The 27025-nt window shown below is 42.9% G+C and overlaps 1 protein-coding gene across 1 annotated transcript in view; it reads left to right on the top strand.

Moving 5' to 3' along the window:
• Positions 1-6147: 6147 nt before the first annotated feature.
• cadm2b (cell adhesion molecule 2b) overlaps positions 6148-27025 on the top strand; it is a gene marked incomplete at both ends in the record, with an annotated part of 236648 nt that continues 215770 nt past the window's right edge. Inside the window, one exon of the mRNA XM_083886195.1 lies at positions 6148-6208. Coding sequence (XP_083742321.1) covers positions 6148-6208 — 61 coding nt within the window. The remainder of the gene's footprint in view (positions 6209-27025) is intronic.

Here is a 27025-nt window from a genome sequence, read left to right as displayed (position 1 = left end):
GTAAGAAGACCCGGGTTTGTGGCCTGGTTGGAACAAGGACCTTTCTGCATGTGACCCCTCATGTGGAGGATAAAGCGGTAGAGGGTGGATGGAAACTGCAGATGCTTTACCATCTGACGGGGTGCTACAGAACCCTCCATACGCCTACTTTCAAGGTCTAGAAACATTGCTCTATACCTTGGATATCTTCAAATCCATCCATTACCTACCGCTTTATCCTCCACCAGAGGGTCGCGGGGGGTGCTGTGCCTATCTCAGCTGACATTGGGCGATAGGCGGGGTACACCTTGGACAGTTCGCCAGTCCATCGCAGGGCCATATATCATCAATTTAGAGTGACCAATTCACCTAATCGCCATATCGCATATTTTGGACTGTGTGAGGAAGCCGGAGAACCTGGAGAAAACCCTACGTACACACGGGGAGAACATGCAAACTCCATGCAGAAATGCCCTTGTTTCTAATTCTAAGTTGTTCCAAACGGGGCTGGAACCCAGGAACCCGGGTCTTTTTGCTGCAAAGGCCAGAGTGCTAACCACTTGACAAACCGTGGGCCCTATCTTCAAATCAACATATGAAATAAATGAATGTCCATGACATATACATGTGCATGTGTGATAAGCTTGGATTTCACAAAACTCAAAAGTTGACTCATTCAAAGTGAGACTCAAAGTTTGTATATAGTTTCACGTTAGCTCAACCAACATTTTTTTACTATTAAAAAAAAAAATAAAAAAAAAAAAATACATCAGGCCACTACATAGTGTGGTTTAGTATTTACTGCTTGAGTGGTAAAAAGATTGATACAGCCGACACCGTGATCCTTTGAGCAGCACTTCATCTGCCGAAATGGACCATATAAAGCATTCAGCTGTCACGACCGCTGTCACTCAGGCCCATGCTGAAATGGATTGTGCACCAAGTGTGTCTGGATTAGTTGGGTTTTTTTTTCGATCTGCAAGGAGGATTAAATACTATCAGTGACAGGTTAATGCATATTAATGCTTTCTTTGGCTTAGCCTAATTTGGCTTTTGTCTCCCGCTTTGTTTTGACGCTCTCTTCCAGGACACGAGCGCCGAGCCTCGCTTTTAATGGCGGCTCAGCGTTATCAATGAAAGTTAAAGCTCGCAGATACCAAACTCCCAAACCCCCCCCCCCTTCTTTTTGTTGTGTCCAGACTGATGGCGCGCTCAAGGGAAGACGGTGACCTTGTTTAAATCTGGCAACGCACACAGTCGGGCATTTTGAACGATACAAAGCGCAGTGGTGCTGTGTGCACGCAGGGCCCCAGAGGTACATGAAAAAGTGTATAATGCTCCTCCGCATTACAGATCTATGTCAGCACATATACGCTTTTCCACTGAACCCGCTTGATCGATAAATTCTCGCCGTTTAAAAAGGCACATGAGTGGAATTCGGCTCTCAGAGATCTAATGAAATGACTCGGAATTGACCTTCAGGACACATGGGATTGATTCTTTACCGCCGTCCTCATGGTAATTAGGTTTGCATCGCTCTGCTCTGAATTATAAGTGAGTCGTATAGAGAATGTATGTCACACAAGAGTGCTTAGTCCTTCAAGGTTTACAGTTCAGAAAGGCAACAATGGTTCCACGGGGATTAGAGATGTGCATGGTTAAAGAGCAAAAAAAAAAAAATGCAGCATCAGCATCCAAAAACAGAGCGAGCGCACGTCTTGGTAAACGATAACTCGTGCCGATTACGAGACATAAGGAAAGAAAAAAAGATGCGTGAATTTCTTGTTTGACAATAAAATTAGTGACCCGACTTATAGCTTGTTTAGATAATGAACGGCGAGGGCTTTGCTCGCCATTTACGTTTAATCCCGCCGAGAGAAAAGCCAGTGATTCGAAAAGAAAAAAAAAAAGCCATGCAGGGAAACGTTGTTAGCACTGCAGCTCTTTTCTCAGGTGGTTTGGCCAGGTCAGCAATTTGATTTGAAGTGGGAGTGGCGCGGAAGGCCACTGTGCAGAATTGAACCAAATTCGCCCAGCAGCATGTTAAACCATGTGTAAAATCCTCACCATGGGCTCAGAAAAACGATCCCCCGCTGATGCTAATGCTTTTTTTTTTTTTTTTTGTCTTCAGGGACGCTCACACTCATTCCCGTGCAGCAGCAGCACTCGTAGCAACCTTTGAAGGAAGAGGGGACGTCTGTGAGAACCATTACTCCTGCCCTGTCGCTGTGAACTGGATCCTGGCACACACCCAGACTCCACGTCACAACCGCCTTTATCCGCCTATATTGCCAATTTATGGCATTTCCAACCATAATTACGACTAAGCGTATCAGCGATACAGATAAATGTGTATTGTATAATTTCCCTGAGGATAATGATTGATTTTGTCCTAATTTAAATTAATTGCCGCTCATTTTTTTTTTTTATGATTAATGACTCTATTTGGACAAGAAAAACAGGTGCTTTGATTTCAGGAAACTTAAATGTCATTTTGAAACCTGAGTATCAAGACAAGTTTTTGGTGAAACACACCTTTTCCAGATTATGGAAGATTATGCTTCAATGTAAAACTTTATCGACATTTTTAACATTGACATTTTAAAAAAAATCTTAATCTTTGATATTAAGAGATTACGATGAATGCTGGGCACTAGGTTAACGCATGCTGACGCATGACGCGTTTCCATGACGACTGACCGGAAAAAGATGCGCGTGACGTTTACGTGCCGCGACACCGGAGTCCAGGCACCATTAACCAGTTAGCTCCGTTAGCTGCATTAGCTCGTTTAGCGCCGTTAGCAGGCCTACAGTCGAACTGTGTACCTGTGTACTGTGTATGTTATTATTATTATTCATTACATTTCTAGAGCACCCAAAGCGCTTTACAAATTACCACATTTTAAAAAATTGTAATATTTGGTTGCTTTCCGCTTAACGGTCCCTTGTGGTAAGCAACCAAAGATTAAGATTTTTTTTAAATGGGCACTATATTAACGCATGACGCGCTTCCATGACGACTGACGGGAAAAAAAACTCGATAACGTGCCGCGACACCTGAGTCCAGGCACCGTTTACCAGTTAGCTCCGTTAGCTGCATTAGCTCGTTTAGCGCCGTTAGCGCGCCTACAGTCAAACTGGAGCGGTCTGTTTATTAAACCAAAAGAGCAGCGCTACAAATAACCAGCGTACCTGTGTACTGCGTATGTGTGCCTCTGTTTTTAAAGTTTAGCGTTACTCATTTTAACAATCGGGAGCCACGTAAACATGGCGTCACGCGCGTCTTTTTCCGGTCAGTCGTCATGGAAACAATGTACAATGTCAATGTACGATTAAGCTTATAATCAATACATTAAAAAACAAAAATGTGGATTGTATAATTTCCATAATGATAATGATTGATTTTGTAGTAATTTAAATTAATTGCCACTCATTACTCTGTTTGGACGAGAACAGTTGCTTTGATTTCAGGAAACTTAAATGTCATTTTGAAAGTGAACGTTTTTAAGTATTTGGCAAAACACCAATCCAAAAAAATTAGTTAATGAAGAAAATCAACAGATTATGCTTCAATGTCAAACATTATGGACATTTATATTTTTTAAAAAAGGTCCAGTGTGTGAGAATCTGTGATGTTGCTGCAGATTCCTCCGCTCACCCATCCCTTTCCCAAGTGTGTGATTGAACCACTGTGGCCTTCATGAATTAGAAAGAATGCTCTTCTTCTTTGTTTGTGAAGTAAGTTTCCACTTCAAGACAAAAAAAAAAAAAAAAAAAAATGCTTTGGCTGTTTTTGTTGTTTTTATTTTAAATGCAGGCTGCTGTAGAAACACGGCAGAGCAAGATGGCTGTTAAAGTATAAATAAAAGGCTTATTCTGCACAAAAAATACTCATTTTTTTCAATGATTGTGCACTTATACAAACACACTTATGTACTGAGTATAATACATTTTATCTCGATCAAATGAAAGGTACTGGGTCACCACGACAGAAATATGACCTCCGTTTTGTTTGCACAAATTTGAAAAACATTTTGAATTTCATTAGTAAGGAAATAATTAAAGCTGCGGTGCGTAACTTTGTCATACCAGCAAACGTCTATTGCGCTCAAACCATTGTGGAATGAGTTGACACAGTTTTGATTAAACCAGCTCTACGTGACTCTCTCTCTCTCTCTCTCTCTCTCTCTCTCTCTCTCTCTCTCTCTCTCTCTCTGTGTCTCAGTCAGGGCTCAGTGTTTAGATCTTTGTGTTGCCCGGCGACAGAAAGTGATTTGTTTTATGTCAACAGAGACAGAGGCAACAGCAACATTGATCTGTAGTAAAAAAAAAGTGTGACGGCTGCAGACAGGTTGACTGGAAAAACACAGAGAAGAACCCGCACGAACGTTTCAGCGCTAAGTTCTACGGCTCAACGTTGTTCAGCGATTTCAGGGGATAAATGCTTTCTTTTCCTTGTCCCCGCCCACCCCTGCTGCTGTATACACACAAATGCTCCCTCAGTCAGGTTCAATCAAATGGAGTTTCCACTAGCATAGCACTTGGTACCAGGTACTTTTTTTTAGTACCTGCTCTAGCGAAATTTCCAGTAGTAGATGCTATGCGTAACGTCGCCAGACTGCCGGCTACTGATTGGTCAAAGTTCCTTCACTGGAATAGACCAAAGCCGAACAATGCCGAACTGTAGATCAGTCCTAAAAAAAATGTGGGTTAATCTCCAACAATTAGCAGGGAAATATGTGGTTTGTGCTGATCGCGACTGGCATCAGAAACCCTAAGTCGAACAAATATTTTTAATAGTGCTGTTAACGCCTTTAGCGCCGCTAACGTTAACGCATGCCGTGTTTCCATGACGACTGACTTGAAAAAGACGCGCGTGACGTCCTGTTTACGAGACTCCCGATTGTTAAAACGAGTCTCTAAAGCAACGCAGTTTTTTTGTGCCGCGGCACCGGAGTCCAGGCACCTTTTACCAGTTAGCGCCGTTAGCTCCTTTAGCTAACGTTAGCGCGCCTACAGTCGAACCGGAGCGGTCTGTTTATTAAACAAAAAAGATCAGCGCTACAAATAACCACAGTGTGTGCCTCTGTTTTTAAGGTTTCGCGTTTTTCCGTGTCAGTCGTCATGGAAACGCGCCATGCGCTAACGCCGTTAATGGCCCAGCGCTAATCTTTAATGAACCGATTCCAATGATTCAGTAACACTGAAAACAACTGCTTTACAAGTCACTGGTTTGTTTTTGTGTGCGTTTGTGTCGCGGGTAAAACAAAGTCACCGCAGTTTCACGTGGCCGTGCAATAATGGCTCCGCCCACGTTGAGTAGGTACCTTTTTTTTCGTAGTGGAAATGCAACCTAAACCGTGCCGTGTCGTGCCGAAAGCAAGGGCGAGCTGGGACCGCAGTGGAAAAGGACCAAAAACAGTGAGTCGGGAGGCCGCCTGTGGCCCACGAGCCTCCAGTTTTGCCTCACTGACATGATCATCATGATCAAAAGTGAATCATGGGACCAATGAAGATGCAAAATCCCAGTGGCGACCTGTCATCATGGACCGAGAGGAGGACACTGACTGTGCCATCCTGTCACTGTCCTGACCTCACTGATCATCACTGTAATGGTCCTATAAAAGGCCAATATTGTCTCAAGTCACACACACACACGTTGTTTGGACAGTTTCACCGGGAGATCCGAACTGTCCTCGAGGTGTTTTCCATTGGCGAGGCGTCTTCATTAGTCAAAGAGCGAGGGCGGGACTCTCGCTCTCCGCAGCGAGTCAAAGAGAAAGGCAATAAAGGGAGGCAGGAGCTGCACTTTGCCGACGAGCATCTCTGCCGTCCTGCTTCACTACAGTAATCACTGCCCCCTCCTCCTCCTCCTCCTCCTCATCCTCCACCTCCTCCTCCTCCCTCCTTCCTCTCGGATCTGCGAAAATACACGGGGACTTCACTGAGGGAAAGGCAGAGAGTTCATCAATGTAACTCCGGTCAGTCCGAAGCTGCGCCGTTTACCTGGATAAGTCCAATCCTGACGAGATAATAGAGAGAGAGAGAGAGTGTGTGACACAAGAGAAAGAAGAAGAAGAAAGAAAGAAAAGAAGAAGAAGAAGAAGAAGACGAGTGGAGTGTCGACGCACAAATTGTGAAGGAGGGGGAAAAAACAAGGAGAAGAATATGATTGTCAAGCAGCATCTGATCTTCATCCTTTACAGCCTCTGTGCAAACGTCTTCAAAGGTGAGAGGAGAAGCTGGATGTTGCTGTTATAGACGGGCGTGGTGTGCGTGTGTGTGTGTGTGTGTGTGTCCGTGTGCGTGTGCGTATATGGAGATGTGCGATGTGCGTAAAGAAGGCACGCAGATGCACATGCGATGCGTGAGTTCTAGGGATTTGATTAGAGTTGATTTTTTTTTTTTTCTGCTTTGGAATGATGAGGATGAGGATGATGATGATGAGGATGGGGATGAAGGTGGTGGTGGTGGTGGTACAGGCAGCCCGCCGCTGTCTGCTGTCACAGCCCCCACTGTGTGCTGGAATGCGTGGAAGTTGGATTGTGCAGAGGCAGAAAGAATGCGGCTGCACAACTTATTTTATATATATATATATATATATATATATATATATATATATATATATATATTTATTTTTTTTGGCCATCTCGGACAACTTGGATGATGCAGGTGACTGATGAGGCGTCACAAACTTGTGTGTGTGTGTGTGTGAGGCTGACGCACGGGAAGGTGTCAGCCGCAGCCGCCGCTCTGTGAGCGTGCGCCTTCATCATTTGTTTATGTCATTGAACGCATCCTTCTTCTTCTTCTTCTTTTTGGCTTTTTACGCGTGACTTTAAATCGGCAGAATCCGCAGAGGTGACTTGGTGATGGCTGCACGGCCACTGTAGTTTAGTGTGTGTGTGTGTGTGTGTGTGTGTGTGTGTGTGTGGGGACACTCTCCATGAGGCTGCTGCTGCTGACCCTGCATGGGGAGCATGCAACGCCCCCCCCCCCCCCCCCCATTCCTCCATCCCCACGCATGATAACGGCTCATTGAAAGTTGTGTTGAGGCGCTTGAGCGCGTGACGCCCTCGCAGTGTCTCTGCACATCATGACAACTACACACACACACACTCACACACCTAACACACACCTCACACACACACACACCTCAACTCCGCTCAGAACCGTCCCGCTCTTGGACAAACACGCCTGCTGCGCAGCCACCGCCCTGTAGGCGACCAGTGCGCAGATACATAACCGCTCACAGAGCCAGGGAGGAGGATGATAGTGTGTGTGTGTGTGGGGGGGGGGGGGGGGGGGGCGGTGGGGGGGGGGGGGGGGGGGCGGTGGGGGGCTGGATATACAATCATCATAATAATAATAATAACAACAATAATAATAATAAATAAATAACCCCCCCCCCACCCCCGTTTAATAAAACGTTATCCCACAAGACATCAGGAGGGAATGTATTTTTAGACTCTGCTGATTCAGTGCAGTGTGGTGCAGGAGACAACAGTGGTGTCCTATCACAGTCTTTTACTACTATAAAGATAATTACGATTGACCACCACTGAGAATTGAATCACTGTAGTCACTGGAGTCAGTCTCTCTCTCTGTGTGTGTGTGTGTGTGTGTGCTGCTCGTGTTCACTTTGCATTGTCACATCAAATAATCAGCTCTCGGATTTGACCACATCCAGTGTGTGTCATATAGGCTGTATACATGTCGCCGGATTAGGGGCCGGGGTATCGTTTGGACTTCCCTTGATGCTGGTGTTAGCGGATACCGGTGCTTTCGTGCGCTGACAAACCACCTTTCGGTAACGTCATGAATAAAACCTCACTCCGTTCAGTCTCAGTTTTGTCTCTAAAGAAGCTTTGAAAAACAACCTCGCTTGACCCAAGTTCTGCAACGAGCCGCGCACAAAAAAAAACGGACTATTTTGCTAAGATAGCCTTTAGAAAACACGATCACATCTGAAATAAACTATGCATGCACACACCAGAAGAAAGGAGAAGAGAAGAGCCTTCGGCGTTTTAAAAAAAAAAAAAAATAGTTCCAGGGTCTGAGCCGCTCTCACGTGGAAAGGCAGGTTGTTCCAAAGATTGAGGGCCAGTGCATGAGTAATGTGTTCGCCGGCGTTGCTTTTGCCGTTAAAAGGCGAGCGGCTGCATTTCGGACAAACCTGCAGGCGACGACTGAGCGATGACTGATCCGAAGAGGGATCGCCCTCTCAGAACCCTCGGAGGCAGATGGTGTGTGTGTGTGTGTGTGTGTTTGTGTGTGTGTTTGGGGTTTACACGGTGTTTGCAACCACAGTGCAGACACAGTCTAAGGCAGAGTTCAATCATTTATAAAAATAGTCAATACACGGACTGAATCCTCGTGAACTGGGCGGGGCACGGCACGGCACGGCAGGTGAGAGTTGAAAGAGAAAGAGGTTTTAACTTTTACATCAACTGGTGAGTTGACCTGGGACGGCATGGTCGCCACCATGGGCTCGTCCGTGATGATGGAACAGCAGGTGTGTGCCAGTACAGGCAGGAGCAGTCGAAGCCTGAACAACATGAAAACGGACGAGGGAGACAAAACAATAGACGACAATATAATATAATAGGAAAGGGAGGAGGGGGAGAAAATAAAGGGAGGAGGAAAACATTAGGTTCTGTGAGTGCGAGGGTTCTCCGGTTTCCTCCCACAGTCAGAATACATTCAGATTTGGGGACGAGGCAAATAAGACTTATTGGACTTGGATCCATGCCTGGATTTATTTAGAAAAGTTCAATAAGTGAGTTCTTCTGCTCCTTTTTCCAAGATGACGTTTTCAGTATCTGGCAGTTGTTCAACAACCGTTTAGGTACGGTACGGAGAAGCTAACAACATGTCACAAACATGTTGGATGGTCGTTCAGAGGTTCTACCGTAATGACAAGTATATGGGCACAAAGATCTATTTCTCTGCTTTTCCCGTATCCATCCATCCATCCATCCATCTTCTACCACAGGGGGGCGCTGATGCCAATCCCTGATGACGGGCGGGGGTACACAACTTTCAAGATATCATAAAACAGTCTAGTGGTTAATGAGAAGGACGCAAGTCAAATTCAGGTATGAATGTGATTGAGTGGTTGTTTGTCTCCGTGTTCAAGGTGTGACCCCGCCTTTCGATCCATGTAATGTGGGATTGGCCTCAGCGCCAAGCGCGACCCTCATGTGGAGGATAAAGTGGTAAAAGATGAGTGAGTGAGTGATTGAGGTGCCGTGAACCCCCGAAGAGATAGACCTTCACCTTAGCTGAGATCGTCTTACTCCAGATATGGGAGTGGCTGCACAATAGTGAGGCACACGAGGCGCCGTTTGTTGGCTTTTGGCGAAATTTGCATTGTCATTCATTCGCGTATGTACTTTTCATGTAGCAACTGGGCTGTGTGAGACGGAGCGGAAGCGTCTCTTTTAGCGATATATCTCTTTGCCTTCCTTAACCAAAACCGCAAAAGTCAGCCAGCGCCGCACACTCGTGTGTCCTCAGCCAGTCAAGTTTGACGCCTGTCAAAGTGAATCGTTGGACAGTTTAGACGATTACCAGACAGACAGACAGACGGACGTTCCGTTCCGTGCATTTATAGATAGACTGACGTGCAACTTACCAGACATTTTTTTTATTTCGCCTGGACGTCTGCTGCTGCTGCTTCTTTTTGTGTTGCTGTCTTTCACTTGGCTAAGTTTCCTCCCCGCGCATCTCGCTGTCAGCCGACATGCCATCAAGCGGTGTACGTCCATCTGTGACCTGATGACACATCCACCCGCATCCTTCTCTCACCTCTCTCTCTCGCCGTCCATCACTTTCCTTTTATAAACTGTAATCTTTTGCCTCCGCGCCAACTTTTCTTCTTCTTCTTTTTTATTTATTTTTGAGCATCAGAAAACTTTTCTCGGACTTTGAGCGGCGACTTGCTCTCCGTCTCTACCCCCCCCCCCCTCCCCCGCTCGCTTAAGATCTGGCAAAACCAATCATGGGCTTGTTGACATTAAATGCATCACTAATGGTGTGCGGTGTGGAAAATGTCGCCGCAGGCAACAGATTTAAAACTTATGTGCCACTGACAGGCTTCATCAGTATTGTGTGAATGTGCTTGGCCGGAGCTTGAATATTATTGGCAATCATTTATGTATTAACACAGAAGGATGAGTTCTCCAAGCATTTTGCTACCACACATGCAGGCTTCTATCATTTTTATATGTAGACCTACATTTAAGTACTCATAATAATAATAATAATACTAAAAGTTAAATGTCAGATGTGAATAAGGAGTCAATTTGCAGCTCTATATATGTTTATGCTTACAATGGAGACAATAGTTCTTAGGGAATTGCTGTTTTTTTGCTTCAGGCAGAAAGAAAATACACGTGGAATAATTTGATTAATAATTGACCAATGATGTCGACACCATGCTAACACCGTGCTATGTTTTTCCAGTTCTTGTCTGACACGCCACGTCGGCAGCTGTTTGCAGAGTTCACACTTGTCGTTTTTGGTCAAAACAACGTCGTTGACTTCGCGTTAGACGCCGTGCTCGGAGCTCGGGGGCCCGATGGTGCGTTCGCGATGTAAGTAAACTTTGCGTAAAATGTTTGCAACAGTCAATGGACTGGAGTTGACATTTGTGAAAACACCCATTCTCGCTGTCCTGAATCCTTGGAAGGCTGTTGATGTTGTACTTAAATACTAATGAGGAAACGCTGGAGGATGATTACACAGCGATACGAGATCATACCAGTGGATGAGCGTAGAGTTTTCATGCTCTCTGTAATAACGTTGAAATATCTGTCATCTTGTTTGTGTCATCTTTAAACCAATCCCCAGTTTTGCTAATGTCCAGAAAACTTAACTCTACTGCTCCTGATGGCTAAAAACTGGCCATACTGCGTTATTGTAATATTATAGACCTTTTACAGAAGCAAATTAGCTTGGATCTATATCTGTATCTATATATAGTGGTATTGAATTCCATTGCAGGCTATAGTCCTCATGCCAAAGTCCAAGAATCATAATGTCTTGGTCGTGGTGTAAGATTCAGTGGAGTATACTGCATATTTAAATGATTGCATTAGCGTCTGTGAGTGTTTTTGTCAATTTTCACATTGATTTGGACGGATTATTATTATATAACGGCGGTTAACGGCGCCAACGTTAATGCACCTTAACGCATGACGAATTTCTATGACGACTGACCGGAAAAAAGAAGCGTGCGATGTTGTGTTTACGTGACTCCCGATTGTTAAAATAAGTCTCTAAAGTAACGCTAAACTTTAAAAACAGAGGCACACGTACACAGTACACAGGTACGCTGGTTATTTGTAGCGCTGCTCTTTTTCGTTTAATTAACAGAACGCTCCAGTTCGACTGTAGGCGCGCTAACCGGCACTAAAGGCGCGCTAACCGGCGCTAAAGGAGCTAACGCAGCTAACGGAGCTAACTGGTAAACGGTGCGGTCTCTTTTAGTTTAATAAAACAGACCGTTCCAGTTCCACTGTAGGCGTGCTAACGGCGCTAAAGGAGCTAACGGAGCTAACTGGTAAACAGTGCCTGGACTCCGGTGCCGTCATGGAAACACGTCAACGTGTCCAGCACTAATTTTTAGTCAAAATTAAAATGGATTTACGCAACATAGAGTTATAATAAAGCACTTACGCACCTTTAAAAACAAGTGTCTTGTCTTATAAGTACACTCCCAGATGCTAATGCAACAGCGTTTCCATGGCGACTGACCAGAAAAAGACGCGTGCGACGTCCTGTTTGTGCGACTCACGATTGTTAAAATGAGACTCTAAAGTTAGCGCTAAACTTTAAAAACAGAGGCACACATACGCAGTACACGGGTATACTGGTTATTTGTAGTACTGCTCTTTTCTTTTAATAAGCAGACCTCTCTAGTTCGACTGTAGGCATGCTAACCGGTGCTAAAGGAGCTAACGCAGCTGACGGAGCTAACTGGTAAGCAGTGCCTGGACTCTAGAAACACGTTAGCGTGTCCAGCACTAATTATCAATCAAAAATAAAATGGATTTACGCAACAGAGATTTATAATAAAGCAGTTACGCACCTTTAAAAACAAGTATCTTGTCTCATAAGTATCAAAATGGCTAACTTTAGGTACGTAAAAAGGTCTTTAACCCTTTAAAGGCCAACCCATTAAATAATTGACAGAAAATTCAAATTCTTTGAAATTGGAGCCTTTATTGGTCCTTTTGAACAAACAAACAAAAAATCAAATATCAATTTCCATATAGGAGTTTTAATTTGTATCATATTGTGGTTTTAAGTCGGGTTTCCCATAATGTTATACATCGGATTTGCCCATGATACGTTTGGCGTGAGAGGGTTAAAAGTTACTTATCTGACTTGTCATCACGCTAGTTTTCCCAGACCTGTAGGCTAGTGCAGCAAATGCTAGAAAACTTTTGGCAAGTTTTAATACAAACACTTCATCAAACAAAGTCCAGATCCGGACCTTGGATAGGACCCAAGTCATGCCCAGGAGTACACAGTGATAACAGTGTTAAGAATAAATGGATAGCAGCAAGCGAGCCCCAACAGATTTGGGTCCACAACATTCTGCATGCCAGAGAGAGAGAGAACACAGACACAAAGACAAAGCTCTGTGGAGATAATGCCAACTTCTGAGGCTACTTTAAATATTCATGCTATGTGGCCTATAACGTCAAACGCGTGAAGTAGGAAGGCGGCGACCGCGGCAGTGCCCCCCGAAAAAAGTCTATGTCCAAGAAATGAAAAGCACTTACTTTGTCGACGACGTGAGCGGTTTAAGAATAAATGAAACGAATAAAACCTCGAATGCACCTGGAGTACACATCTCCAGGATCTGGCACAATCCTCCAAACGTGTTTTTTAAAACAGTGCGATTTTTAATCTGTGCCGGGATCAAGGTCTTCCGCGGGGGGGCGGCGGCTGATTATTGGCTGCAGCCATTTTTTAATGAAATTCTGCCGCGCATGTAGATGGTTTTATTTTTTTTGCACTAAGCCACGGCTTAACCTTTTCACAGATTTCATCACGCGGGCGCCGAGACTAACGGACTAACAAGCACAACAAGACACCTGCAAAAAAAAAACACATAAACTCCCCGGTAGGTAATGCTACTTCTGTGCGATCACAGCTTAATCGACAGTTAAATTGCAGCGTGCCACATCGCACTTCGCAGTCACAATGTAGACAAGGTTTCAGCCTAAAAGCTTTGGTCATTCAATAAAGTGCTGAGAGTGATTTCATGCCGGCTTATTCTTCTTTAGAACAACTATATTATAGTCATTTTGCTTAAATGCATAGCTGGACTCTCGTTGCTGCAGCCTATGGGGTGCAACAGTTCCTCCGAGTAGCAATTTAAATACTGTAATAGACAAATTCTTATGTAGTTGCTGAACATTCAGAGGTACGGAGCCCCGAAGTGACATGAAAAAAAAAAAAAAAGACAACATTTTTTTTTTAAATCTCGAATTGTAAAGTCATGAGTTTCCCAAAATATATATATATATATATATAAAAAAGAAAATATTGAATTTTTTTATTTTTTATTTTTGGGAAACTCATGATCTCGACTTTAAAACTCGAGATTTCAAATTTTTTTTTCGTCTTTCGTGTTTACTGATATCCAACGATACATTTTAAAGCCAATATCATGTCAAGTCAACCTTATTATAACCCATTTTTTGGGTTTTAATGCCCATTTCGATTGTCTGCACGGGTGTCATGAGTGATATATAATGTCCACTAAGGCCTTGATGTGAAGTTTAAATGATTTATTGACAATATGAACGTAAAAATAACCAGTAAATTCTTAAAGGTGCATGCATTATGTAATAAATCTAAAGCAACTGGCCGTAAAATCCTCCTAATATGTCACAGAGACTCAGGAATAATGTTCATATAACAAACTGAACTCACCAACAACAACAGTACAGACAAAATATTTGCATTGACGTTTTGGCATGTGGCGCCACCTACCGCCGTCTACCACTCATTGCAGTCAGCAGAGTCTCAGCCGCCGAGCAACCACGGGTTGCCAGTTGCGTCAAAAACCGAAACCTAAAAGACCTTACGGTATTTTGAATTTGAATGTAGTAACTGTTTTTGGCCACATTCTTACATATGGCGCCTTTAAACACGGGGTTTTTCCACCACTGAATAAGGTTGCACGCGTGATGCTACACACATTTACCACTAAGCCTTTACAAGCAATTTGAAATATATAAGTATAAGTATACTTTTACATTTTCCTTAGACTCATCCACACTGATTAGATAACTGTGTTGACAGGCAGTTAAACTGGTGTCGCTAACAAAGCGGCCGAGTGAGTGTTTTATGTCGCGCAGCCTCGCGCGCCCGTGATTTATGTCACCGCGAGACAGACATGTCGGGACATCACCACGCCAGAGAATCGTCACTACACACATCTCGCCGAGCGCAGCGTCAAACGCCGACACCTGACAGACTTGTCAAGAGCCGCTCGACAGCTAAGCGGACAGGTGGGCTAAGTAATGCTAATTAGCCATGTGGCGTGGCTGTGCTTAGCCACTTTCACAGATCTGCAGGCTGCTTTTTTTTTGCGTGAGAGGAAGTGCAGGTGTTGTGATCTGGCTGGACGTGGTCTTTCTTGGCCACAGGTTCGTTTCCACCTCACTCTCCGTGCTGCCAGACCGGGGGGAACTTTCCTTTTTTTTTTTTATTTGACCGTGGAGCCTTTCATCATTTCTGATCATGTCAGACATTTTTTGGCAAGTACAACCTGCAGGTGACAAAAGCACTGGTGTGTGTTTGACCATAACGTGTGGGGGGGCAGTAATGAGGGCAAAGTGGAGAATAAATCGAAGTCTCTCTCAGTTTCTTTCTTTCTTTTTTTTTTTCCTCCCTCTGGACTTTAAAGCAGAACTAGACCGGAAGTTCCAATTTAACGCTGTTTTTTAGTGCGTATCTGCGTCATTACCTTGTTTATGAAACCCGGAAGTTTCGAAAAACAAACAGTTCAGCCACTGCTGAGAACGCTGTGTTTTATTGTTATCTCGGGGCTCAGCGAGATCTCTGAAAAAACCCGGTCTGGTTACGTAAACAGCGGTTCTCCGGAACAGCAGATCCTCCTGCTCCGGGCACTAGTCCGGGCACATCCGGTTGCGTACATTGAACCGCAGAAGGAGAATAACGTCCGTTGTGGAGGTGTTTCACGAGCGACAGTGTCTTCTGACTCTGGGTTTGACTGATTTTTATAATGAGTAGCAGTGCATCCACTGTTCCAGAAGGGGGAGCTGCGCTTCTGATAGCGGGTGTGCCGAATGTCACTTCCGGGGTACTGGCCAATCACAACACAGTCTGTCTTCTCAGGCGAGATTTATGTCTGAAAAAAGGACAGATTTCTATCGGCTCGTTTCCAGCAACTAGGAGGTTTTTGAGCATAAAAACAAGTTAATGTATGTAAGTAGACCTCCATAACTAACACATATTATGTGCAACAGGACCACTATATGTGACCTTTAATGAGGTAACCACGGACGTCACAAGTGACAAAGAATGATGAGGATGATGAGTAATTCCCTCATAGTGCAAATGAAATATTTCCTGCCTGATAAGGGAATGACGACGTCATTAAAAAAGTGTCATGTGCAGTTCAAACATTGTCTTGAGAGAAGAGCCTGCTTTTATTTATATATCGTTGTGTTCGCTAGAGAAAATCCTGTTACTTGACCCCTGTATGACCTTGAAGTTCCTAAAAAAAAGAAAAAACGGATCCAGCTGCAACGGCATTCACTTCATGAGAATTATTCAGTAATTGAATTCAAACACCAGTAGAGCTTTTGATTTGCATGTGTCAGAAGCTGACGCGTGGAACATGTACAGTATGTTAATCTGTAACTCTTTTCAAAGTAATGCGATGTAAACCGCATGCATGTAGATTAACGCATACATAACGCATGATAAAAAAAAATATGCTTTGAATCACTTCGGTGTGTTTTCATTTCCATAAATCAGTATGGAAATGACAATACATATTTGAATTTAATTGCAGTCCGGGTGCAATAATCAATCGCCTTGTACCAGAAATATCAGCGTCGGTGTTTGTTTGGAGCAAAGATGACACACGGTTTTATTCTACAGAAGCATAAAGCTCCACATTTCTGCCATTAAAACCCCTGATTCCTGCTGCAGCCGTCCCCAAAAACCTAGGGAGTGGACATCGTAGTGAATAACTGTCTCACCTGCAGTCGAGTCGATTTATCATTTTGAGTGTCGGCAGTTTGGTGCAGCGTTTTTTTTGCAGACCCATTTTGGCGCGATAACGGAGTTTCTGTTTCTCCTCGATTCTGTTTGTCTTTAAAAAAAACTCCCTCCCCCCCAAAAAAAAAAAAATTGTATGAAACTTGTGTTAGAGTCAACCTCCCGAAAATGTCACACATGGTGTGACACGTGGAGGCTGTGCGATGTATGCATGGACTCGTCTCCTGTGGGTTGGAATAATCAGGCGTGAGGAGTAAGCTGGCTTAGCTGAAGGCAAGGTATGGCAGGAAGGTGGCTTTTACACTCAAGGATACCCATTCCCCTCTGCTGAGGGTTAGCTTATCCCTGCAGAACGTCTCTCCCAGCTGCCAAGTGCTGTTCTGTGGAGCTGTGCTGCTGTGTGCTACTGCTGCAAATGAATAATCCAGTAAAAGGGGGGACAACAACAACAACAACAAAAAAAAACGTGTTCCAAAAGAGCCACTGCTGCTGCTGCTGCTGCTGCCGTGCCTGCATTTTTGTTAACAGATATACATCTGTAGGGATAAGCTTCAAGCCAGAGGCAAATGTGCACAGACAAGTGGGGAATGGGCTTAAAGATTAGCTGCTTGCTGCCCCGGCTACGTCGCATGCTGTCAGTCCCTCTTTGAGATGCTCTTTGTCACGGCACTTTTACTCACTGTGCCCGGCTGTGAGTGGTGTATGAACTCAGCAATGAAGCGTCTTTGCAATTACACCACTAAAGATTATTTTGACCCATATTTTTTTTTCTCCGAGCATAAGAGGTTAAAGAGAGTCTCAAGATACTCGCGGATAAGTTCAGTGCCTCACGCTGGAGAGTGGCGCTAATGGCGCTTTTTCCACTTTCCGAGTCTCGGCACGGCACGTTTTTTTTTGTTTTTCCGTTAGCGATGGTATACCTGGTGCTTGCAAGCTTCTCAAGTGAGCTGAGCTGATTCACGAGCGCGACAGGCAACAGGTGACACAGGAATCAAACCGAACCAACATCTGAACAGTTGATCAGTTAAAAAAAGACTTCCTGAATCCTGAAAAGACGCGTTAATCTCCAACATTTAGCCAAAGGAAATTAAAAATTTCGAAATCTGGTGTGTAGACAGCGCCGGTGAAAGTCGGCGATCTTTTGCCGAATCACAACCCGTTCGGTTGTATTTCAGTTCAGCCACTGAGTCGGGAAGTACAGAACGATTCTGTAAACGAATCTCTTCAATGAACTGACTCTAACGATTCAGAAAAAACAACTGCTTTTCAAGTCACTAGCGTGTGTGTTTGTGTTGCGGCAGTTTCATGCAGCCGTGCTCTGATGACTCCGCCCACTTTGCGGAGGTACTCTAGTCAAACCATGCCAAAAAAAAGTTGCCGACGGTTAGCCGAATCACAACCCGTTCAGTTTGTATTTCAGTTCAGCGACTGTGTCAGGAAGTACTGAACGATTCTTTGAACAAATCTTTTTTTTTTAATGAACTGATTCTAATGATTCATTTTCATGACTTCTCAAGTCAATAGTTTGTGTGTTTGTGTTGTGGCAGTTTCATGCTCTGATGACTCCGCCCACTTTGAGGAGGTACTATAGTCATGGGAAAACCATACCAAAAAACGTGTAGAGTTGAGCCTTGCCCAGGCGAGGCGTGCTGGCACTGTGTAGTGGAAAAGCGCCAGCAGACTTTTTTTTTAGAAGGAAATCCGCTATAGCTATTAGGTTTTTGTCACGATTTGGTTGCATCAAAATACTTAGAGTTGGAGTTGGTGTGTGTGATTTGATAGTATCAGTAATCATGATTTTACTTTCCTCCGTATTTAACGTCTCGCGTGACAATAACCCTTTGCTAACCCTACAAATAATAAAATACATCATATCAGGCCAAGTAGAAAATAAAGTGTTTTTTTTTTTTTTTTTTAGCTTTGCCTACACACACACTGTTCATGAAGTGTTTGTGCTTGTAAGAAAATAAATAAATTAAAATAAATTAAATGCTTGGGCCAGAATGAATAGAAGAGACTCTCAAAAACAAATGTGAGCCTTCAAAATGACACGCTTAAAACGAAAAATGTTCAAAACCCTGAACTGCACAAAACACGGATAAACACGTCCCTCCAATACTGTTCTGTGGTTAACTGGCAAATGGCTGTTTTCTCCTTGTCAAGCCAGTAGAAATAACAAAATAGTCTCTGGAGAAGAAAAGTTTTTTTTTTTTTTTAAATCACCAAATCAGAATAGATACAGGTGTGAACCCTCCCATTTTCAGATGTGGTTTGAAGACACGTCTCCTCAGCTGATGGCATCGAAAACCACCTGAGGCTTAACTGCATTTTTCACTCCAGTCTCCCGAGATCTCATGGATGAAAATTCGAATTTCATAATACAGCGGTGTGAGTAGAGATTAACTTTAGATTCAGATTAGATTAGATTAGATTCAACGTCATTGTCAGCGCGCGCGCGCGTCACAGATACGAGGCAACGGCCGCGCAGATTGCATCTAACCAGGGGTGCATGATATACGCAGCAAGTGCAGGCATATAGTAAATATACAGTATGTACAATAAGTAAGTAGCTCCTCAAACACACAAACACGCTGAGAGACGACATCCGTGACCCGCGAGTGTGTTTGAATCTCACACGCGTAACATTTGATCGCAGGGGACGCCATCCGGGACGCATTTCAAACGCCAAATTGTAAAGGCAGTCCCACTGAGCTCGTACAAAGCGCGGACGTATAAATAACCGGGTGTGAACGTGGCCCAGGATTTGAGACAGTTGAGTGAATCTTTGTAAACATAAAGAGGCTCACAGCCGAAAGCCGAAGCCAGGAGAAATAAGTATTTCATTTGTCATGTCATGAAGCAGCAGCAGCAGCAGCAGCAGCAGCAGCAGCAGCAGCAGCAGCAGCAGCGTTGCTATACTTACAGCACAGAGAGAGCTGCAGGCTGCTAGGTGTTGATTCTGAGACCTGCAGGAGACTGAAGTCATAGTTGGGGTTGGATTTTATATTATCGTTTGCAACCATATTGATCCAAAGCCTCGGGGAGTGGAGGCTGATTGTTAGAGTAAAATAAGTGCAGATTTGTAATGCAGGGGGCATATTTCTGCAGCAGAGTCTCTTCATGTGTTGCATTCGTAGTGAACCGCAGCTCAAACGTTATAGAAAAAAAACAACAACAGGAAATCGAATAGAACCTAATGGAATACAGTTAATAAATCAGCACTATCCGCTGATTGTTTTCTGAAATAATATGCATTACTTTATAATGATGAATAAACAGTATTAAGCAATGACAACATGATGCATTGGTTTCCACTAAACATTATGTACTTGGCGTACCTGCTCGGGCAAATTAGCAGTAGCAGCAGCTACGCATTTAATTTGTTTGCCGCGGCGCGCCCAAACTCTTTCTTCTTTAAACTTGGCACTGGGTTATAAATGACAAAGATTTACTCTCTGTTAAAACCTGCAAACATATTAATGAATTTATGCGGCCATTAATCAATGCGCTCACAATTCAGGACACTGTATTTTTTCAGATTAATAGCAGCTCAGTCAGACAACTCGCGTTTAAAACGCAGGGAAACAGATTTGAGTTTTTGCACTTATAGACTCTGTTCTAATCACTGCCCGCTGATTAAATTACATGAGATATGAGGAGGAGGATGAGGAAATATCTTAGAGACTCCCTGTTAGAGACTACAGGTGGACGCTGGGGTGGTGGTGATGCAGTTGAAATAGACTCTCAGATTTCAAATTTGAAGGGCGTGTATAGAATGTCACGTGTACGTGGTGCAGCTGGAGGTGACTCGACTAAACTAGCTTGCAGACTTTACTACAGAAATGAAAAATACCCATTAATAATCGGGGGGGGGGGGGTGTATTGGAAGTGTGGGGGGAAGCTGGGCTTCTGCATGATGATTGGAGGAACTGAAAAATATACGGAGCTCCCGAATTTAGCAGTGAAATGTCCTAAAAGCTACGTTGTGTCAGGCTCCGTACGGTAGTTTCTTCTCTGCAGACGTTTCCACAAGAGATAAAGTTGTCATCCAATGAGTGGTCAAGATTATGAAACTGCTTTTTAAAGTAACACAATGTAGGATTTGCTCTCTGGCTCCCCCTACAGTTTCTTTACAGTACTGTGGAATAGTGCTTAGGTTTTGCTTTTTCAACCTGGCCTATAAAACCTGTTGCTCATTGTTTTAAATGAAAAATGAAAGGTTTGACTGTCACACAGTTAGTACAGTTTAATCAAGCTAAGGCCACAGTCTGACTAAGCCGAGTCCGAGTATACATGCGGAGGAGAAAATCAATGTACAGGCCATGTACGTCTGACTCTATCTCTCTATCAGCTAATGTGCATTGAATCAGTTTCCTGTTGATTTTTACATCACAGAAAAAAAAAAGTCAGCCAAGTCCGCCTCCAGTCTGACTAAGCGTATACACATGCAGGAGTAATCGGACTATGAACCACTGTCGTGCGATATGGGATGGGACTAAATAAACTAAATAACACACAAACATATACGGGGCTAAATCATCGTGAAAAACAATTCAATACAAAATGAAAACTAAAAGAGCAAATACATCACAGCACTCTGAGTAAATTGGGGTCGTGACATAATCTGGACTTTATTAACTGTACTTAGTCTTTCGGGCGCAACATTAACTGAATTCCCCGGGAATGTACGACTTGTTTACTCGCTGGCTTTAATAAAAACTGATTTAAAACGGCCCACGTATGTAAAATGGAGTTCACCATAAAACCAGCTGAACGTAATAAAAACCGTATAAAACCCCCGTAGACCTGGATGCGGCAGTCACGTCAGTTCACGGACATAAGAAAAAAAACAAAAAACAACAAGGCGGAATTTAAATGTCAAACTCCGGCAGAAGGGGAACCTGCAGAGGACAAACTGAAGAGCACTTCTCATTGAGTTTGTGATGAATGAGATTCAGCTGCGTTGTTGGAAAGGTGTTCGGCGTCTGCTTTGCGAGAGCTTTATGCTTCTCCTCCCTCCTGCATTTCAGCACTGCGCCCCCGAAAAATGAAGCATATACTTCATTTTATGCCTGTTTGCAGCGCTGACCTTTACCAATCTCTCTTGGCCCTCATCTCTGTTGAAGTGGGCTTTGTGCACGACTATGGATGAGCCTCTGAATCTCATTTAGCCCCGTGTGATGATCTCCCTTTTCTCCTCCCGCTGGAGTCGACATGAACAAAGTTAATAATTTTTGTGTTCTGGTATGACAGCCGTCCAGCAGTTCATGACCCGACGGGAATGCAATCTGTTTCAGTCTCTCCCTTTTTACCCGCCGGAGTGTATATATATGTTGTATCACCTCATAAACTTGTGTCACCTGTTTTTTTTTTCCCCCCCACCTCCTTCTGTTTAAAAAGCTTTAGAATCCGAGGACATTTTATACTGTAGTGCTGAGGACGTACATAAATGCATTAACGCCAGTGAGAGAGATGCTGAGTGCACAGTATTCGCTGTGACATACTGGGAACATCGCTGTGTCACTGCCAAGAATATTCTCTCTGCGTCTGCTCTGCATGTTTGGTGGCCTTCCAGAAAAAAAGAAAGTATCACACTGCAACCAAACACCTGGCAGCCAACTGGCTGAGAATGGCCGAGTTATATTTCAGTGTCTTTTGCTCGAGCAAAAACAAATCTATAAGTGTTTTATGCTTTTTTTATTTTAAAGTCAGGTATAGATAGACAGGTTTCTTCCTTTGTGTGGTTTTGTTTGAAAAAATCAATCGAAAGTATCAGACGACGGATGTTCTTTCTACACATCAGGATTTGCTTAAAGGGATAGTTCGGAATTTTGAACATAAGACCTATTTTCCAACTCGGTGTAATGGAGACGTCTGGAGATGTTTTCAAGAAATTTCATTCAGTTCTTCTAGTTGCCGAGTTCGCTGGTGCTATGGCTAGCGCAAGTCAATGGTACGAGCTAGCTTGGCGTTAGAAACACTCATACCGACTCCACAGTGCAACCGAACATTCTATCAACACAGATATGTACATCGATAGTCTGCCGTTACAATTGATGTTGTTGTGGTGATGTGTTTCTAATGCCATGCTAGCAGGTACCATTGACTTGCGCGGGGTCGTACCTATGTTCCCCGGGTCCTATGATCCCCAATCGGGGAGTCTTTTTTTTAAAAAAAGGGTCCGATGTTCCCCACTTTGTGGAAGCCTGGGTGTGGAGCTCCAGTGTAAAGGGTTAGGGTTAGGGTAAGGGGTAGGATCCTATGTTCCCTGGGTCCTTTTGGGTGAACAGCGGCGAACATAGAACCCTTTTTTAGAGAAAGGGTCCTATGTTCCACGGTCTCATACAAAGCGGGGAACATAGGACCCGGGGAACATAGATACGGTCCCGACTTGCGCTAGCCATAGCACCATCGAACTCGGCAACTAGAAGAACTGAATGAAATTTCTTGAAAATGTCTCCATCACCCCCCGGCTGAGTTGGAAAATAGGTCTAATGTCCAAAATTCCGAACTATCCCTTTAACTGTGTGTGTTTAGATAATGGAGGTATACTGTGTCGACAAGATGCAATACTTGACTGGACAGTAGAGGCAGTGTTGTCATTGTTACCTAGATTGTCGCTATAGTTTCAGATGTCTGTTTATGGAGGTCCCTGCGATGATGGACTAGTAACCAGTCCGGTGTGTGACCCCTAGGATAAAGCGGTAGAAAATGGATGGATAGATGGAGTTTTTGGAGATGTAGCTCCTAGAGGAACACTCCAGTAACATGCTCATGACAACAACATCTGTTGTCTATATGAGTGGATGGTTAAAAGGCACGCATTCTATTATTTCCAGCCTCATTGTGTGTTGACCCAAAATGTGATATAAACAATGACTTGCAAAAGTCTGGAAAGTCTTAAACGTATATGCAATTTAACTCCTTATAAGTGGGGTGTGTGTGTGTTTGTAGGTCACACCTTCAGGCTTTACAAATGCATCTTTTTTGTCTTCTTATGTGTCCAAATCATGACGATCATGATCCTCGCTCAGCTTTGAGGAGGTCGGGGCATGTCGTTCATTCAGTGACGGCGGGATAAGTGTGACAGCCATGATACAGTACGTACACATGTATCGCACGGATTGTTGAACTTAAAGTTGCATTCAGTGAACCTCGTAAATGTCGAAGAAGATTTTTCTTTTATTTGAATCTCTTCCAGTTTTATTGGGCTGTTCCTACGAGGGTTAAAATATCCAGAAATCTGCACTCTTTCTTTATTTGTGGATTTAATTGTCAGTGGAGAAAACACATAATTTTGCCCATCAGTCAACACCTAATAACCCATAATCACAACAACACAAAAAAACACATTTTCAGACATGTTTGCAAATTCATAAAAACACTTTAAATTTTCATAAGTATTCAAACCATAACTCAGCTTTAATGACTGGTCAGGCTTGCATTTCAAACCACATGGAACAGTGTTTAAAGTTGAATTAGACTCAATTAAAAACAAGCTTTATTTGTCTGCAGAGGACAATTCAAAACCGTTTCAAACGGTGAGCTAATAAAGATGACAAACTAAGTCACAGAATAAATCACGACAAGGATATTTCTTGATTATATTTCCCACTGTTTTTCGTCACAGCTAATGTCTTTTTGCATCCCAAGTCTTCAAAACTTTATCCTGTGCATGTATTAGTTTATAAATCTTCAGTATTTGCATATTTATTCAGTGAACCCCGTTAAAAAAAACACACACACACACAACTCTCCTGCGACCCATCTGTGGGTCTTGACTCAGTTTGTGCACGGAATGAATGCCATAGAACATCTGCGAAGAGACCTGGAGATGGCAGATCACATCTGCTTCCATCTCCCAGTCCGATGAAGCTCAGGAGAACCTGGCTGCACAAATCCACCGGCGCAGAGATTTCAGAGGCTGCTTCGTGAAGAAGTTTTTGGAGTTGCAAATGCTTGGCAGAAGAAGCTTCTGCAAAGAAAACTTTTGTTAATTACTGACTTTTGACAGTTTTTTGAGTAAAAACACTGGTAATAAGGTGATAATTACACAGTATTACAATGTTATTTTTCAAAGTAATAGCTGCGTAATGGAAATCATCATTGATGTTTTTTTCTGTTGAATGTCCCTCAGTGTTTTTACCAAACTACACTACCGTTCAAAAGTTTGGGGTCACCTGTACAGTTCGGTGTGTTTTTCCATTAAAATTCACACTTTTATTCATCAAAATTAGTTGCAAAATGAATAGAAAATATAGTCAAGACATCGACAAGATTAGAAATAATGTTTTTTTTTTTTTTAAATAATGATTTTACCCTTTCATCAAAGAACCAAAACTGTTTTCAGCTGTGCTAACATCATCACACAAGGATTTTCAAGGGATTTCTAATCATCCAATAGCCTTCTAACGCCATTAGCAAACACAATGTACCATTAAAACACTGGAAATATTCCATTAAAAAACCAGACTTTTGCATCTAGAATAGTCGTTTACAACATTAACAATGTATAGAGTGTATTTCTGATTCATTTAATGTTATATTCATTGGAAAAAAAGTGTTTTTCCTTCAAAAATAAGCATATTTCTAAGTGACCCCCAAACTTTTGAACGGTATTGTATTACTTGGTGATTGCCATAGAAATAAGATCAATGGACAAATGCGACAAAAAGAGGTCGAGGTCACTCCCCGAATACTTTCCGAAGCCACTGCATTCGGCATGCAAGCGCCTTTGAGACGAGTGTGTCCACTTTGTGTGGTTTAAATGTCCCCCCGTTTGTTGTGTCTCAACAGAGACATTCTATCAGTGTCACACAGTCAACAGGATTTTGCATCACTGGGCTTTTTTTTTTTTTTTTTTTTTTAAAAGGCCGGACATCTGAGCTCCAGATAACAGACGACTCTGTTGTTTATCTCCGGATATTTGATAGCACTGCTGGATTAAGTCGTTGCATTTTTATTGACTCCCATTCCAGGGTAAGGTTTTGCATTTCACGGCTATATGTTGAAATATGGTATGTGGAGACTACAAAGTTGAAGAAAGCCACAACAACAACAACAACAACAACAACGAGATGGGGTCACGGGGCCACTCTGGGATTTTTCACGTCTCTAAATTTGCCAGGAAACCCATAGGAACAACGGGGGGAAAAAAAACATGTCAACTGCAGGAGCACACTTTGAAAAACATAACAAAGACAGAGCTAATTAAAAAATGTCTTCAAGTCTGGCAGAATTTCAGAGCATTTCAAGATGTTTTTTTTCCCCATGTGCTTTTTTTTTTTTCTGTTTTCCTCGTCTCGCCTGTGTTGTTATCACTGAAATATAAGCATCGTGACTGTTTCCGTGTGCCTGAGAGCATTCTGAGGGGAGAAAATTGTTAAAAAAGTTCAACGCGCTTATTTTTCTTAGAGCAATTAAAAGTGACAATTTTTTTTTCACTCGCACACACAAAAACCCGCCTTATAGATATCAGTGGACTAATTCCCAGTGCGTTCGCCGTGTGAAGGCGGCACAACTCAAGCCTCTGGATCTTCTGAGTCGCGTTAACTCCTGACAGTTTTTTTTTCTTTTCTTTTCTTTTTTGAAAAGGGTTATATAATGTGTTGCACAAGAACTATTATCGGTGACTATGGGTGAATTCCAATTCCTTGCTTAACCCTCAATCTCAAAAATGCGCGCTCCCGCTAGTGCAAGTGCTGTCCCGATTCTCAGAAAAATTAAGTTGAGGGGCAAGTTTAAGGGATGTATCGCCCTCAATATTGAGATTTTCCGAGACCACCCTTGGGAGCAAGGGCTACCCAGAATGCTGTGTTTTGACAGAACAAAGATGGCGTCTAAAGCAGCGAAACGAGTACGCTACAAATTAAGTATTTTTTTTGTTAATAGAGATATAAAAATGATGAAAACCATTGTATTATCTTAGTTTAGGCCCATATTATGGATTACTGACGTCATTGTTGCGTAACTTTTTTTTAAATTTTACGATCTTTTGTCAATAGCCGGCCGGTGCGGACACGCGATCGTTTGCTATCGTGTCAGCTGAATATGTCCGTGGTTGTGGTATTTGTATGAGTATCATCTTATAACTAACTGACAACCTAATAACTTGACTGACAAATGGATCGTAATAAATAATCGTGACGTAAATGTGTTCTTCTTCTTCTTCTTTTTTGGAGTTGACAGACTGGACGCAGCTTCCGCGTTATTCTGCCCCCCACAGTCTGAAGACGTATCTGCATTTCAGTTGTGTCCCATTTCTAAGTGACAAAATAACCCTCAACACTTGGTTTTGAGAGCCAGTTAAGATTAAGGGTTGAGCTTGAGGGTTAAGATAGGAATTGGAATTGGCCCTATGACTGGACTGAAGCCAGTAATATTTCAGTAACACGTCCATATCATAATGTGTCATAACGCGCTATGTGGTGGAGAGTAACAGTTGCAGACGAGTCGACCAAAAATGAATAATGCTCACTATAATTGAAGTATGTGCAGTCCAGCTCAGTTAAATGAATTACAAAGTTTTTTTTTTATGTTAATTGCATCTGCAAATGTTTATGGAAAATGTTAATTTGTCACAAGAGTAACGCGTTGAGTTGATTTAAACAGGCAGTGAACATCAATATTCATTTTGGTAAATGAATATATGTTAACATAAAATAAAATGTTTACATTTCAGATAATATAATTTCATCTGATAAATTGACCCGAAGTCTGAGTTGTCACACTCGTTTACACTGGTAAACCATGTAGTTATAAGAATTATTAT

This window comes from Microchirus variegatus (assembly GCF_963457635.1).
Source record: "Microchirus variegatus genome assembly, chromosome: 3".
Classification (NCBI taxonomy): Eukaryota; Metazoa; Chordata; class Actinopteri; order Pleuronectiformes; family Soleidae; genus Microchirus; species Microchirus variegatus.
The sequence above is the reverse complement of the archived record's forward strand: the minus strand, read 5'-3'. Positions and strand labels throughout refer to the sequence as shown.